This window comes from Oxyura jamaicensis, chromosome 16 (assembly GCF_011077185.1).
Source record: "Oxyura jamaicensis isolate SHBP4307 breed ruddy duck chromosome 16, BPBGC_Ojam_1.0, whole genome shotgun sequence".
Lineage (NCBI taxonomy): Eukaryota > Metazoa > Chordata > Aves > Anseriformes > Anatidae > Oxyura > Oxyura jamaicensis.
The window spans coordinates 327,490-343,468 of NC_048908.1; the positions used below are offsets into that span (position 1 = coordinate 327,490).

General features: G+C 48.6%; 3 protein-coding genes across 4 annotated transcripts in view; 1 reads left to right on the forward strand and 2 right to left on the reverse strand.

Moving 5' to 3' along the window:
- Window positions 1-3,848, reverse strand: part of LOC118175177 (zinc finger protein 692-like) — a 41,710-nt gene extending 37,862 nt beyond the window's left edge. The window contains exon 1 of the mRNA XM_035341147.1: window positions 3,807-3,848. Coding sequence (XP_035197038.1) covers window positions 3,807-3,848 — 42 coding nt within the window. The remainder of the gene's footprint in view (window positions 1-3,806) is intronic.
- A 2,492-nt stretch (window positions 3,849-6,340) lies between these two features.
- LOC118175184 (C-type lectin domain family 2 member B-like) lies at window positions 6,341-8,509 on the forward strand. 2 transcript variants are annotated; one of them, XM_035341157.1, is made up of 5 exons: window positions 6,343-6,659; window positions 6,915-7,025; window positions 7,345-7,526; window positions 7,937-8,040; window positions 8,339-8,509. In XM_035341157.1, exons 1-5 carry the CDS (start codon window positions 6,572-6,574, stop codon window positions 8,478-8,480), a joined length of 627 nt encoding a protein of 208 aa, XP_035197048.1. In that variant the 5' UTR covers window positions 6,343-6,571; the 3' UTR covers window positions 8,481-8,509. The 2 variants fall into 2 exon arrangements, with proteins under 2 accessions (XP_035197049.1, XP_035197048.1); XM_035341158.1 differs by lacking the exon at window positions 6,915-7,025 and having other exon boundaries at window positions 6,341-6,659.
- A 1,451-nt stretch (window positions 8,510-9,960) lies between these two features.
- LOC118175182 (killer cell lectin-like receptor subfamily B member 1B allele B) lies at window positions 9,961-13,296 on the reverse strand. Its single transcript, XM_035341152.1, has 6 exons — window positions 13,144-13,296; window positions 12,129-12,227; window positions 11,613-11,737; window positions 11,234-11,392; window positions 10,694-10,814; window positions 9,961-10,307 (listed from the first exon to the last, which is right to left on the reverse strand). Exons 1-6 carry the CDS (start codon window positions 13,214-13,216, stop codon window positions 10,060-10,062), a joined length of 825 nt encoding a protein of 274 aa, XP_035197043.1. The 5' UTR covers window positions 13,217-13,296; the 3' UTR covers window positions 9,961-10,059.
- Window positions 13,297-15,979: the final 2,683 nt, after the last annotated feature.

Genomic DNA, 15,979 nt, shown 5'->3' on the forward strand with positions numbered 1-15,979 from the left:
GCGTGTCCTGCAGAGCTCCTGTCCCTCCAAGAGCTGCCCACAGCTTCAGCTGGGAGAAAATATGTGTTTTTGCAAACGGGCAGGTGGCTGTTTCCAACGGAAATGTGCGCTTCTATTTTTATTTTTATTTTTGGGGCCACTCCTCCCAAATAGCAAGGCCACTCCTCCCTCATTAGCAAGGGGAAGTGGTTAGAGCAGGGGGAGTATTTAGAAGGGAAAAAAAAAATAAAAATTAAAAGGTTTCTCAACACACCAATCACTGATCCGCACCTTTGGTAACGACCCCACTCACGCTGCATTGGAGGAATCAGGGAGAAGATTGATTAGGAACAACATGAAAAGCAATAACTTTCTGGGGAAAAACAACCGGGCTTTGGTCCAGCGAGGAAACCACACCCCGCTGGCACGGGCAGAATTCTCCCTGGATGCTCTGAAGAGCTGAGGCTGCGAGGAGGCTTGGCAGCGGCAACCACAGAGGTGCTGGGACATGCCTGGGGAAAAAAATAATAATACATTCTGGGGGACTTTAGGGAGAAATTTGCAATGCCAAGGGGTGTCCGGGATGAGGAGCACGGTTTTTGTTGTCTCTGGGTGCTTTGTGCTTATTTTGCTGGTGTGATGTTAAATGAATGACCACGGTGGGAATGGATTTTGGGGTGCCGGGACAACGTCTTCTCTTGGGAGGGTGATGAGGTCTCGGGGGCTCTTCCCCACCACAGGGAGGTTGGAGACCTACCCCCGTGCAAGGTGAGGAAGCTCAAGATGGAAAATGCTGGATGCTGAGGGTGAAAGGACCTTGATTTGGAAGCTCTGCTCCTCCTTCTGCGCTCAGCCAGGTGGCTCTGAAGTGGTGTGGTGGAGCTTTGTGACAAAAATGAGAGCAGCAAGACCTGAAGTCGTGTCCTATGTAATAACCACAAAGGGCTCGTTTCTCAGTATTAGACCAACTGGTCCAGGGCAAGAAATCTGAGGCCATCTACCAAGGGCCTTGCTGTTACATCTGCCCATGCAGAAATGGTTTTCATGCCCCTTCCCGTAGGGTGGTGGGCTGGGACCTATCCTGGCACTTTCCCCATAGGATCTTGTGTGTCCGTGACACAGAAAGGAGGTGGGATGGGGATCCTGCTCCAGCAGCTTTCAGTTCTTCTCCCCCTATACTTGTGGGGAGCTCAAAAACCTGGCTGGGTTCAACCACCTCGAAGCAGGTGATGGATTCAGCCCCGGCCCTAAAACCAGTGCATTCCCCTTCCCAAGAAATGAACATGGTTGTGCTCACACTGCCCCAGTGGAGAGCTTTCCAATGGGCAAAAATGCAGAAAAAAAAGAGGGGGAAAGCACCAAAATGTATCTCGAAGGATTGGCAGTGCCAAGGGAGGCCCCTCGATGCTGGAAATTCTGAGGAAGGCTGAGCAATATCCTCTATGCAACTACCACGATGAGCTGTATCCTCTTTGAAACTGTCTGAAAGGAAGTTGTGGTGAGCTGGGGGTCGGCCTCTTATCGCAGATAATTAATGATAAGACTAGAGGAAATGGCCTCAAGTTGTGCCAGGGAAGGTTCAGGTTGGAAATTAGGAGACTTTTTTCCTCAGAAAGAGTGATTAGGACTTGGAAAAGGTTGCTCGGGGAGGTGCTGCAGTGTCCATGTGTAGTGGGTTTATGTGACAAGGTTTTGGTAGCAGGGGGCCATAGGGGTGGCTTCTGTGAGAAGGATCTAGAAGCTGCCCCATGTTTGGTAAGGGCCCCACTGCTGACCAGAACTGAGCCAATAAGTGATGTTGTTTGCGCCTCTGTGAGAGCAGATTTAAGACAGGGAAAAAAAATGCTGCACCACACAGCAGCTGGGAGAGTGAGAGGAGCGAGGAACAGCCTTGCAGGCGCCAAGGTCAGTGCAGAAGGAGGGGGAGAGGTGCTCCAGGCGCCGGAGGAGAAGTCCCCTGCGGCCTGTGGTGAGGACCATGGTGAAGCAGGATGTCCCCCTGCAGCCCATGGAGTACCACGGTGGAGCAGGGTTCCACGCTGCAGCCCGTGGAGGAGACCACGGTGGAGCAGGTGGCCCTGCACCGACGGAGACTGTGGCCTGTGGAAGACCCCTGCCGGAGCAGATTCCGGGCCGGACCTGCAGCCCGTGGAGAGGAGACCACGCAGGAGCAGGTGACCTGGCAGGAGCTGCTGCCCGTGGGGGACCCAGGTTGGAGCAGTTTGCTCCCGAGGGATGGACCCCGTGGTACGGACCCATATCTGGAGCAGTTCTTGGAGAGCTGCTGCCTGTGGGAAGCCCACGCTGGATCAGTTCAGCAAGGACTGCATCCCGTGGGAGGGACCCCACAGCACAGGGGACGAGAGTGACCAAGAAGGAGCGGCAGAGAAGAATTTCTATAGACTGACCATAGCCCCCATTCCCCCGTTCCCCTGCGCCGCTCGGGGGGAGGAGGTGGAAGAGGGTGGATGGGGGGGAAGGTGCTTTTGGTTTCTTTCCTTTGTTTCTCACTTCTCTAGCTCATTCGTAATAGGCAATAAATCTTACTATCTCCCTATGCTGAGTCTGTTTTGCCCATCACAATAATTACTGCGCGATCTCCTCGTCCTTATCTCAACCCTTGAGCCCCTTTCATCGTATTTTCTCCCTGTTCCTCTTTGAGGAGGGGGAGTGAGAGAGCGGTTGTGGTGCAGCTCGGTCACCCACCCAAGCGAAACCATCACACCATGAGATGGTGGAGTTCAGGATTTCATGTGGCAGGCTTCTTCTGAGCTCAAGATCAGAGCATCCCAACAGGTAGGAAGTCAGGAAAGAGAGCCAGGAGACCTGCACGGTTAACCAGGGAACTGCTGGGCAAACTCAAGACAAGAGTCTAAAAGTGATGGAAGGAGGGGTTGGCCATGTGGGAGGAATATAAGGCTGTTGTCAGATAATGTAGGGGGGCAACTAGGAAAGCTAAGGCCTCCCTAGAATTAAGCCTTACGTGAGGGGACAAGGACAACAAAGGGCTTCTTTAAATACATCACGGATAAAACTAACACTAGAGGCATTGTAGGCCCGCTTTGTTTCACCAAGGGGAAGTTGTGCTTAGCCAACCTGAAAGCCTTTTATGAGGACATAACTGGGTGGATAGATGACAGTAAAGCAGTGGACGTGGCCTGTCTTGATTTCAGTAAAGCCTTTGACACCGTTTCCCACGGCATCCTCGCAGCTAAATTGAGGAAGTATGGTCTAGACGATGGGGTAGTGAGGTGGGCTGTGAACTGGATGAAGGGAAGAAGCCAGAGGGTTGTGGTCAATGGGATGGAGTCGAGTTGGAGGCCTGTATCTAGTGGGGTCCCTCAGGGGTCGGTACTGGGAGACCTCGAAAGACTGGGGAATTGGGTGGGGAGACCTTATGGCTCCCTACAACTACCTGAAAGGAAGGTGTGGGAGCTGGGGTTTGGCCCCTTCTCACAGATAACCAGTGATGGGACCTGAAGGAACGGCCTCAAGTTGTGCCAGGGGAGGTTCAGTTGGGAAATGAGGAGACATTTCTTCTCAAAAAGAGCAATCAGGCGTTGGGACGGGTTGCCCGGAGAGGTGGTGGAGTCACCGTCCCTGGGGGTGTTCAAGGAAAGGTTGGACCTGGCGCCTGGGGACATGTTTTAGTGGGTGATAGTGGTGGTAGGGGGATGGGTGGGCCTCCGTCCTGGGGGGTCTTTTCCTGCCTTGATGATTCTTTGATTATCTGAAGGGAAAGCAAGGGTCAGCCAAGCCGCTTGCTCCGCCTCCGTTCCATTTCCCAGAAATGTTGTTGGTTTCTTTTTCAGCACTATGGAACTCACACCCATTTCACTGTTTGCTGCCTGGATGGCTTCATCCTCCATTCCCTGCCAAAGCATTTTTTCCCCATCGGATCCATCCCCCGTCCTCCTGGCAGGGTCTCTCAAGTTCCCCAAATGTGCAGAGACTCGGCTGCATCGTACGGGGCTCGATGCCCTTTGGGACGTGGAGTCCTGCTACCGAAACCTTGCCACGTAAACCCACAACAGATGCAGACAGGCTCCCCTTTCTGAGCCCCCAGCCGTGTCTTTGCCCTTCCAAAGGGGGAAAATCATCTTGATCTCCTGGGAGTCACCCTCGCCCCATCTCCCCTTTGTCCTCTGCACCCACAAGAAAACAAACAAACAAACAAACAAACAAAAAGATAATCCTGTTTTGAGGGGACAAAAGGTTATGGTGAGCAGCCAGCCAGACCTCAAACACCCTCAAAAACTTCAGTTTTGCCCCAGGAAGAGGTGACTCAAAGCCACATCACCACGGCCCCCACTTTGCATGCAAAATCTTTGCAAGCCAGCTCACGCACACAAAAATGTATTTCACCGTGCTTTCAGTGTTACTGCAGTACATGCAGCATTACTCCCCCCCAGAGGGGGCTTAAATTCCTCCCACTGTTCCTTCAGTAAAAGTAACAGAAGGTTGGGTTCCTTCCTCTCTTGTCAACAGGAAAACATTTGCAACAGAAATTCAAGCACCAACCAGCTGAGGCTTTGAGTGCTTTTAGGCTTATCCGTCAAGAGGCGAGGCATCCTACTATATCAGCTCTTGGCAGGCTGAGCGTTACCCCTCCCCTCCCCTTTTACATGACATTGCTGAACAAACAGGATGATATAACATACCAGGCGCCAAGCTGCTGTGGGGTAAGTCCACGTCTGAGCAGAAAAATTTGGGGTCAGCTGAGGAAGCAACGCTCGTCTAGGGGCTGAGATGGAAAGGGAAGGAGCAGCCAGCCAGGGCAGGTTTCCATCTTCTTTCTTTCTTTCCATTTTTTTTTCCTTTTAGATTTTTTTTTCTTGTTGTTCCTTTGCCCTCTCCTGTTTTTCCACCCTCTTTGTCTCTTTCTCACCTTTCTTTTTGCATTTGTGCTGTTCTTTTTTCACATTCTCCTCTCATTCTCTCCCTTTTTTAATGCCAAAACTGCGCACCAGGTGAGTTTAGTTCATGTAGTTCTGTGAGAACAGCCAAAAAAAAAATGTTGCCCAAATTGTTCCTTTTCAGCTAGCTTTATTGAAGCTTCTGCTACCACAAGTGCTGTGTGAATCTTCTTGCAGATGTTTAGAACTCATGGGTCTTTATTTTTTCTTGCTGTTTTTAAACATTTCCATCTGTTTTTGCTGTTCTTTTCTCTGTTTGTTACTTTGGGATGGCTTTCCCAGTTTCTCTTCTAGCTAAAGCAGATGGGTGCTTTCCCTGGGAGGGAATGCAAAGAAGAATAAAGGTGAAATGAAGCAAAAAAATAATAATATTAATCAGTAGAATTAATAATCTGGGGGGAGCTGCAGTAAAAAAGCAGACTGGGGGGGGGGGGGGCGAGGGATAAAACTTGGGTACAAGCTCAGGCTGCTTTGAGTCTACAGGGTGCAAAACCCAGCAATGTGTGTGCTTTTTTCAAGGGAATCTTGATTAATTTTACAATTGTAACAAAATGGAAGCTTAACCAAAAGGAGAAGCTCTTCTCTTAAAAGGGAGAAACAAAAGCGTGCAGCTATCGGTTTCCTTATTTGTCTCAGAAGCTGACATTTTTGGTTTTCGGAGAAGTGCTCATTTGGGTTTGGGTGGTTTAGGTCACGCTAGCCAAATCTGAAGCTGAGCCAGGCTTCGTCCTGTGGAGTTTGGGGTAGCTGCAGCCCACCCTTATTACAAATTTTTATTCCCCCCCTGCCAAATTCAATCCTAAAACTTCTTCCAAAACTCTTTTCCCCAGCACGGAATGTTCCTCCTGCAGTTTTTCCCTGTGTGCTGCTGTATTCCTTCAAAACCAAAGCCTTTCTCCTCTTTAAGAGCTTATTCCCTTAAATTTGTTGTGGCAACAAACCTGTCTGACAGGTGGGGCAAAATCCTGGTTATTTTGCAACAACGGCGAGGGTTTACCAAAGGGCTGCTTTGTTTGCCCTTTGCTCAGAAAACAGCAGGGGAACTGAGATAAGGAGTACTCGCCCCTATTAACCAACAATGTCAGCAAGGCCAGCTGCTGTCTTATTTCCTCCGCTGTTTTTTTTTAAATTCAGCTTCCTCCTTGCTTGCTGGGCTGAAGCCAGTGGGGGTGGGGTGGGGGGGGCATGTCCCAGACAGCTCAACTCCCTTTGATCTTTGAGTCCTGAGAGGCAGTAAATTTCTTTTAATTTCTTTTAATATTCAGAATCAGTTTAAACTACTTTTTCTTTTCTCTTTCTTTTTCTCTTTCTCAGTTTTTTTCTTTCTTTTTCCTTATCTTTCTTTCTTCATCTTTTCTTTCTCTTTCTCCCTTTCTTTCTCTTTTTTTCCTTCTTTCTTTCTTCATCTCTTCTTTCTCTTTCTCCCTTTCTTTCTCCCTTTCTCCCATCCTTTCACCCTGCCCCTATTCCCCTCCAGCAGACCACAAGCCCTCTCCCCTCCCACGTTTTCCCCACGTACCCTCCAGGTCCCCACAAGTCCTCACACCCGGGGGGATTTTGCTGCCCGCCCCCAACACTCAACCCTCTCCTTGCTATCGCAGTGTGCTCCGGCATTTGCTGCCAGAGCTTTGTACGTGTGGATGTGATCAGTGAGACCCGACATTTCCTTGCCTGCCATGGGGAAAGGAGCCCAAGAAAAAACTCACCCCAACCAAGAAGAAGTACTGACCCCTCCAAGAGATGAGGAGAAAAAATGTGAATGGGGTAATGCTGGGGGAAAGCGAGATCTGGCTCCGGTGGGGCACTGGTGGGATGGGCACTGGCCAGGGGTTTTTGGGTGGGTGAGGACAGGCTCTGAATTTTACCATGCAGCCACCTCTAAATCCATCTGGAGGACATCAAATGGGGAGCTCCTAACCCAAGGGGGAGGGCTATAGGATCAACCGTGGATCCAGCAGAAAAAGGGCAAATAGGGGGTGGAAAGACCCAGCCCACAACTTCTGCTCTCTTCTCCACCAGACTCCAGCCCCCATGGGATGAAAAGGAAATGTCGTCGTGTACAGAAGCTCCTCACTCCGCTGTGCGTGGTGCTGAGCCTCCTTGTCTTCAGTCTCTTGGTGGCCTTGATTGGTGAGTCCAACCGGAGCATGCCCACTGCAAGGAGATGGGCCAGGGACCTGTTTCAGGGAATTCCAGGGTTTTCCCAGGAGGATGAGAAGCCCCCCAAACATAGCACTGAGCCTGCTTCACGGGGCACCCCCTTTTGTCCCCTAAACCAGGCTCTACTCAACATTTCCAAGGGGGTGCCCCATCTTGGTGCATCCCAACCCCCCTACATTTGCTGGAGGGGAATGCATGTAATTAAAAAAATGCTATTTTTCTGCCTTTTTTTTTTTTTTTTTTGGTGGCTGTCCATGCATCTCACCTGCTCGTTTTTCTCCTTATGCAGTTGTGCAGCTCCGGTCTCACTCATCACATCCCCAATTCTCCCACGTGTGCCCAGCCACGTGGATTGGCTTCCAAGGCAAGTGCTACCATTTCTCAAAGAATGAAACCAACTGGAAGACTAGCTCGGAGAAGTGCAAGGCCTTGGAAGCCTCCCTGACCTCCATAGACAGCCAGGAGGAACTGGTGAGAACTGGGCACCAGCCCCCACACCAGCTCTAGTGTGGAAAACGTGTGGGACCAGACCGAAAACCCATTTTCCCCCAGATTTCCCCCACTGACAAAGCCAGGAGAAGATGCCCTGGGGAAAGCACCAGCCCGGGTTGGGGAATGAGCAATATCATGTTATTTTCTCCAAAACGCCCTCCCTACGTCCAGCTCGGTGCTGTCCTGAGCTTTGCTCTCAAGGGGCTTCCTTTTTCCGTGAAACTGTAGAATATTCACATCTCTCAAATCAAATCACCTTCCTGTTGCAAGGTGCTCGCAGGCTGGAGGAGGAACCTGGCTGAGTTGTGTTTGGGGAAGACAAGACCGTTGCCTAAGACCCGTTTTTTTTTTTTGTTTGTTTGTTCATTTTGTTTTGTTTTTCTGTAAAGGATTTCATCATGCGCTATAAGGGCCAAGCAAACTACTGGTTCGGGCTGCATGAAGAAGGCAACGGCCAGTGGAGGTGGACCAATGGCACAGCCTTCAACAACTGGTCAGTCCCTCCACCTGTCGGGATTGGGTGCTTCGGGTTGGCAATTAGGGTAGGAGTTCTTATAGGGTCTGGGATGGCCTCTTTTGGGATGGGGACCTTCTCCTGTCACCGCATCCCTGGTTTTCCACGAGAAGCTTGGGGCGGACCGAGGATGCTGCGCTCTGAACCCCTATTAAACATTGGACAATGCCCCTTCCGACCTTCCCAGGAGAGGAAATCCCAGCTATTCTTCCAGTTTTTAGGGTAGTTTTCCTACTTTCCGCCCTTCTTCTCACTCTTGAGTGTGTTTGCATTGCAGGTTTGTGGTGCGGGGCGGTGGCCCTTGTGCATACCTAAACCAGGATAAGATCAGCTCAGCCCTCTGCAACACAGAGAAATACTGGATCTGCAGCAGGCCCAACAACTACGTCCTGTGGAAGAAGAAGATTTACCCTGAATAAAAGATTCCGTAACCATAAAGCTTGTGCCAGTGCCGCAAGATAAACTAGCGCAAAAAAAAATGGTAAAACTTAAAAATCTGCTTCTTTTGCAGCAACAGTATTGGAGTTTCCTTTCTGCTCAGATTCTTGCAGGCTCAGTCAATCTGTACTGTCCAGCATCGAGAGGGGTCTGAGAGTTTTAGCTGATAGTGAGCCAGCAGTGTGCCCTGGCAGCCAGGAGGGCCAACCATACCCTGGGGTGCATCGAGCACTCTATCACTGGTCGGTCAAGGGAAGCGATCGTCCCGCTCTACTCTGCGCTGGTGCGGCCTCACCTCGAGCACCTTGTGCAGGTCTGGGCACCGCAGCACAAAAAGGACGTGAAACTGTTGGGGAGTGTCCAGAAAAAGGCCACAGAGGTGGTGCAGGGCCTGGAGGGGAAGACGTGTGAGGAGAGGCTGAGGTCTCTTGGCCTGGAGAAGAGCAGGCTGAGGGGAGACCTCATCGCGGCCTACAGCTTCCTCACGAGCAGGAGTAGAGGGGCAGGCGCCGATCTCTTCTCTTTAGTGACCAGGGATAGGACCCACGGGAATGGTGTCAAGCTGAGGCAGGGGCGGTTCAGGCTGGACATCAGGAAGAGGTTTTTTACCAAGCGGGTTGTTGCGCACTGTGAGAAAAACCTCATATAATTTTCTTCAGACAGAATCTTCTGTGAAGCTATTTTATTCGCAATTGCATTAGTGGTCATCCTGCAAGCCGGAGAGCATTTTGCTCAATAAATCATAACCTTTTATTCCCTATTACCCAGTGCCTGATCACCTCCCCTGTTTCCTCATTGGCTGCATACTACAGGTTCACAAGCTACTCGACGCTCCTCTATACCAAATGTGCTACAAATTTTCAGCCCTTTAACTTTCTCCTTTCTTATGTTTTGAGAACTTGCGATCTTTGTTTTACTGCTCATCCTGTTTTTCTCAAGCTTCCACCTTATTTTGGAAGAGTGATGCCATCCAATGTCTACTTAGCATTTCTCCTTGTTATGACTACATAACTACCTTTGAATACAGAAAATTCATTCTCTCCTGCAAAAACACAACTTTGTTTCTCACACTCCCCAGGGAAGTAGCCTCCGCACAAAGCCTGTTGGGATTTAAGGAGTGTTTGGACTGTGCTCTTATGTCATATGGCCTGAATTTTTGGGGCCTGGAAGGGACTTGATGTGGACCCATTGCGGGGCCTGGAGGTGGACTTGATGATCCTCGTGTAGCCCTTCGACTCGGGATATTCTGTGATTCTATTCTATGATTTTACTCAAGTCAGCAACACTTCTGTTTCTCCCTCTGACTGTACAGCAGATAATTGTGTATTATATATTTCCACATTTGTGAAAGACAAGTTTTTAATAAACCTGAAACCTGCAAATCTGATATGTGATTTTTTTACGTTACATTTCCTATTGGAAGGAGGACAAGGTAAGATTGGAACAGATACAGACTGGATGTACATATTTGGATGGATTTTTTAATTAAAATATATATATAAATTGGAAGCTAATTGCACCAGAGCCTACACTGATAGTCTTGGCTGTGCTTGGTCGGGTTCAAACCCTGAAATTCCTCACAGGGCCGTAACGAGGAGGGTTGGCTTCACCCCAAATATTAGCAGCAAGCTTCCTATGGGCTGGGCTTTTTTCGGGGCGGGCACCGCACAGCTCTCCTGCAGTCTTTGAGATGAGAGGGAAAGGTGCTTTCTGGCAAACCCAATTGTGGTCGCTTTCACAGCCATCAACCTCCAGCCTCTTGTCTTTGAAGGTCGCGCAGCCGTTCTCCACACTCTGAAGGGGACTGAGACTGAACCTGCAAACCAAAACCGTCAGCACCCAAAAGCAGATCCTTTTCCTCTTGGGACAGGGGGCAATGGGAGCTTCTCCCCCAGCCTGTCGCACTGGGCTCCAGGCAGCTTCTTGCTGCGGGCTTGCCCAGATGCGCGTGCAGATTGCTGTGCTTGCACTAACAGCTGGCTCCTTCCTCCACTGGAGCATGCCAAGGGCATTAAACCCACACTGGCTGCATAGGCGTGATGAGATGTTGGGTTACAGTGCTCCCAACACCCAACTTTTGGGCTATAAAGCCTTGCTGGGGGATTGCAAGGCTGTTGTGGACACCAAATATTGGAGATCTTGGGGCTGAAACGGAGCAAAGCTGCTCCGCATGCCGCGGGTTGCAGCTGTACTCACACGGCGGCTTTGTAGGAGGAGTTGTCCACCCATTTCCATGTGTTCTTGGATGCCTTTAATCCGATCCACACTGTTAGCTTCTCCTTGTATTCCTGCTGGATCCCCTCATTTAAGCGCTCCTGGGTAATGGGAGAAGAGTGGTGGCTTCCAGGGGCCTTCAGCAAGAGGCTCATTGGGGTGCAAAGCCGGCTTTTTGAGCCCATTTGGTTCATCCTCAAAGAGACGGGCCCTAAACACCACCCATGCCTCGGGTGCTGCCTCGCTCAGTGGGTGGAAAGAGCTTAAATTCAGAGCCTGAGACACCAGAGGCTCCCCGCGAGCTCCGTGTCCCTCCTTCCCCCCATGCCAAAGGTGGGAAGGGGCCTCCAAAGCCCTTCAGGTAGCGATTCAGCCCCGCTCCCAGCCCTTAGCACGAGGTGGCTTGGAGCTACCAAGCCTCCTGCCGCCACCCAGAAACTCCTGGGCAGTTTTTGCCCCTCTGCCCACCAAAACCGAGGACTTTGGGGTCCTTTTCAAGCCTTCTCCACTCTGCACTTACCACATCGGCCTTGTTTCGTAGCACGGCCAGATGGGACCCCCGCCTTTCGCAGTCTTCTTTGCCTTGGCTCCAAGTCCCAGTCGCTCTGGAAACCTGGTAGCAGTGGTCCCCAGAAAGCTGCCAAGACTGGGGGCACAGCTTGCAGCCCCCGTGGCCTGCAGAGGAGACGGAGCCGTGAGACACCCCAAAACGTGCTCGAGGTCTCGCTCAACCGGGCCCAGAGGCACCAGCAGGGGCTCTCTCCCCTCCCAAATTTTTCCAGCCCGCTTTTCCCACCCATCTACCACAAAGAGATGCTCACTGACACCGAGCCGGGCTCACAGCCCCCCGGGGGGCACCCATCCCACCCCGGGGACCCCCCCAGGAAGGGGTTACCTATGGAGCCGTTCCAGCAGCAGACGTAGCGCAGCAGGGAGGGAGACACGTACTCCTCCATCGTGTTCCTTCCCTCGGCCTCGCTCTTGTTCTGCGGAGCGCTCGGAGGCGTCGGCGCCTTCTGAAAAACTTGGAGGCAAGATTTTGGGGTGAGATTGAGGCTGTTTGGGGGCAACGCTGTGAAAACCGATCAGGGCTGAGCTGGGTTCCTGGAGCTGTTGTGCAACCTCCTTATCTGGTCATGACTGCCCCCGACTTTTGCAACAGCATAGAAATGTTGTTTGTGTCCTCCACCCTTGCTTTAAAAGCCTTTTTTTGTGTGGTTTTGTGTTTGCTTGTTTGTTTTCTGAGGGGATTTACTCTTGTTGGATGCATCGCTTGGGGCAAAATTGTCCCAAATGGAGATGACTCCTGGGATAAAACCCTGACCTCCCTTTGGGGAAAAAAAAAAAACAACCAAAGAACAATTTCCCTTGTGCTCGCTTGGTTTTGAACGTGTTTACAAGTGGGTTTTACTCACCCTGCACGCTGAGCACCACCACCAGCACCAGCAGCACCAGGTAGCCCAGCCCGCTCAGCTTCAGGAAGACTCCGTGCCACCGTGGGCAGACGGCGGGAGCTGAAAGAGTCCGTGGTTGTGTTCAGAAAGTGCTTTCTCGTAAGTAAAATTAAAATGAAATAATATGAAGTAAAATAAATCAATAAAATACATTAATATCATATCATAATAAAATGAAATGAAACAGAGCCCCTCTCTTTGAGGAGAACTTGATGGCTGTTTTGCTACCTGCACAGAAACAAACAACAAAAAAAAGGCGAAAACTCAACAACTGCAACCTTTTCTTTGCATCTCCCACCCCAGGAGCCCTCTCATGTGGGTCCCGCCACTCACCGTGGGGCAGCTTTGGCTGGAGAAAAGCCTCCAAGAGCTTGGAGGGGATGGGGGGAAGCCAGGCTGTGGCTTCCCAGTTGCACCAGTGGGCCCCAGCGGGGAAGGAGTCCTGGTAGCAGACTTTGCTCCTCTTGGAGGCTGGGGGCCAAGGTTGGCCTCAGGTGCGAGGCTGTCACCTCTGGGTGCTCTGGGACGAGGTGGGGGTCCTCAAGAACAGGGGGGACAGACTCAAACCCTTGGGAAACTGGCCTCATTTAGAGCAGACATCGTCCGGTGGGAGTCGGGTCCCTCCAGACCTCCTCTCCACCAGGGTCTTGGGCACGTTTCACCAAGCTTTGACTTCCATCCGCTCACGTCAGGGCAGATTTTTGCTGCGGGGAGAGCAGCCCCAGCAGTGAAATCGTTCAAGCTCTGGCCGTTTGCAAGCTTCCTTCTCCCCCGTCCTTCCTTCTTTCCTTCCTTCCTTCCTTCCTTCCTTCCTTCCTTCCTTCCTTTCGTTGCCCGCACAAACCAGGATCAACCCCGCAACCCAACCGGCGTTTGGCCGTGTTTCTTGGCCAAGACGCGAGCGGACCCAAGTGCCAGCTCTTCCTGGAGGAAACGAAGCTCGCCGTGAGCGCCCACCACCCAAAATCGCACTTACTCTGACACCTCTCGGCAGGCAAAGAGACCCCTTCAGGCTGCCTTAAATCGGCGTAAATAATTTCCCCAGCCATGGTCAGCTCGCCAGCCCGTAGAAGCGTCCCAGTAGCGACAAAGTCCCCGGGCAACCTATTGCATTATGACCAACCTTCTTGCGCCTGCGTCCAGCGCCAGGAAATGACTTTTTTTCGTCTTTTTTTTTTTTTTTTTTTTAATAGATATATAGATATATCCTACAGCCTTTTTCCTTCAATTGAAGGCTGGCATGTAGGCAGACGGCCTCAAGGCAGGAGGAGGTTGCACCTCTGGAGGTGCAGAAACACCTTTGGCTTTAGCGCTCGCAGCAAGCACCGCGGTGCTGAGCTGCCAGGAGAGCAGAGCGGTGAAAAAAGACAAAAGAAAAGCCCTTAAATATGTTTGTTTTTTTTTTTAACGGGGGGCAGGCCAACACGTACCAGCGGATAGTCGGGGAAGGAGGAGAAAGGTCATATTTGGTGGGTCTTCCCCGGAATACGGCTTGGGCATCGGTTGCATAGCTGGAAGAGGATGGTTTCGATTGTAATTTATCGCTTTTTCTTCCATGGCAAGTAATTTATCCCGTAACTTTTGCACCAGAAGAGGCAGAGAGGGTTGTTTTTTTTTTTTTTCCTTGCCTATTTTCTGCAGAAAATTTATATATATATATATATTATCTTGATGTTTATTTTCTCATGCCAACTTGACCTAGCCTCCGCTGCATGGAGCAACCAGCAATTCCTAGGACTGGGGAAAAAGCACCCACCAGTCCATTTTGCTGTTCGCTCTTACTCTGCCTTCAGATCTCATTGACCTCATGGAAAGTTTTGTACTCGATTTTCTGCGGTGAGCCGAGGCAGACCCGCTTTTACGTTTCTCTTCCTGCACAGCGTTTAAAAAAAAAAAAAAAAAAAAAAAAGAAAGAAAGAAAGAAAGAAAGAAAGAAAATAACAACAACAAAGGCTGCACGAAGGCTCTGCCTCCATCCTGGCCATAGCTTGCAAAAAAATTAAAATTAAAATTAAAAGGTGGGGTTTTTTTGTTTGTTTTTGTAAAAACCTGCATCCAGATAACTTAATTGCAAGACTCATTTTGGATAGCTTGATTGCAAGAACCTCCTTTTTGATTGCTTGGGTGGAGAAACACCTTTTCTGGGATAATTTAATTTCCCAAGCACCTGTTTTCTGACTGCTTAATGGCAACACCTTTGGGGGATAGCTTGATCGCAAACCCACCTATTTCTGACAGCTGAATTGCACCTTTTTCTTTGCATTTTTCCCCTTGCGTGCATCTGCCTGGCAATCCCATTCCGCGGAGGCAGGAAGGGGTGGAAATCTGCAGGGTTTTGCATATTGATCGGAGGCATTAAGGAGAGAGGGCGCAGCCCGAGCAGGCTTTGTTGGAATAAGCCAGCTTGAGAGCGGGTTTCTAGGAAAACAAAAACCAGCAACGGTCCAAGGACAACGCCCCAAGCCACTCCTGGAACAGAACATGCATTATTTATACATGCAGGACCTCTATCCAAACTGCACGCACACTTGCAAATATAAATACGAATATATAAGATAAACTTATATGTAAATATCTAAATATATATAAGTATCTAAATATATATAAATATCTAAATATATATAAATATCTAAATATATATAAATATCTAAATATATATAAATATCTAAATATATATAAAGTAAATAAATATATATAAAGTAAATAAATATATAGATACAAATATATATATTTATGCTTATGAATATATCATATGGGTATGCCTGTATATATAATTTATATGATATATATAATTTGTATTACATATCATGTTACATATATGTTACATATATATAATTTCTAAAAATATATATATTTATATAAATATAAGCACACACATATATAAAACATACTGCATACATACAACCCAGAGAGAATATATAGTATGCAGTATATGCGCCCTGCATATATACTGCTTATACTATATTTATTTCATATATTTTTATATGTTCCTACATCTCTGTAGTATGTGTATAGCATGAATGCAGTGTGTATATATTATACATGTGTATATCATACATGTGTATATTATACATGTATACTGCATATATGTAAGATGTATATGGTACCTATATATTGAGTGCACATCTATTTCCTACAAGTTACTACTAGGAAATATGCAAGTTTCCTACAAATTACCTAAAAAATCCTACAGATTACCACCAGTATGCATATATGCAATATAAATATAGATGCGTTTTTGAATATGTGTGTGTGTGTGTGTGCAAAAACCGCACCAGTGCAAATCCTTGGTACAACCAGGTGAAAGCAGCAGGCTGGTGATCTCCTCGCACCGGCCCCGTTCAGCAGTTCCGCGTCCTCTGCCTGGGGATTCCCCGCTTGGCGAAGTAACAAGACTCAAGCTGCTCCTTCAGCTTCAGCCACAAGCCTGGGGCTGCTCCTGCTGCCTGCGCTGATTCACACACCATTTACGTATTTATATGCTGTATATATTTCTATATAAATGCTATACAGCTTTATATATGTAGTATTTATATATATATATAAAACACTGCATATATATAAAAAACCCTATATATATCAACACTATGTGTGTATATACAGACACTACATTGATATATAGAAATACTACATGTATATATAGAAATACTACACATATATAAAAATATTACATGTATATATAGAAATACTACATATATATACAAATACCACATGTATATATACAAATACCACATGTATATATAGAAATATTACACGTATATATAGAAATATTACATGTATATATAGAAATACTGCATGTATATATAGAAATA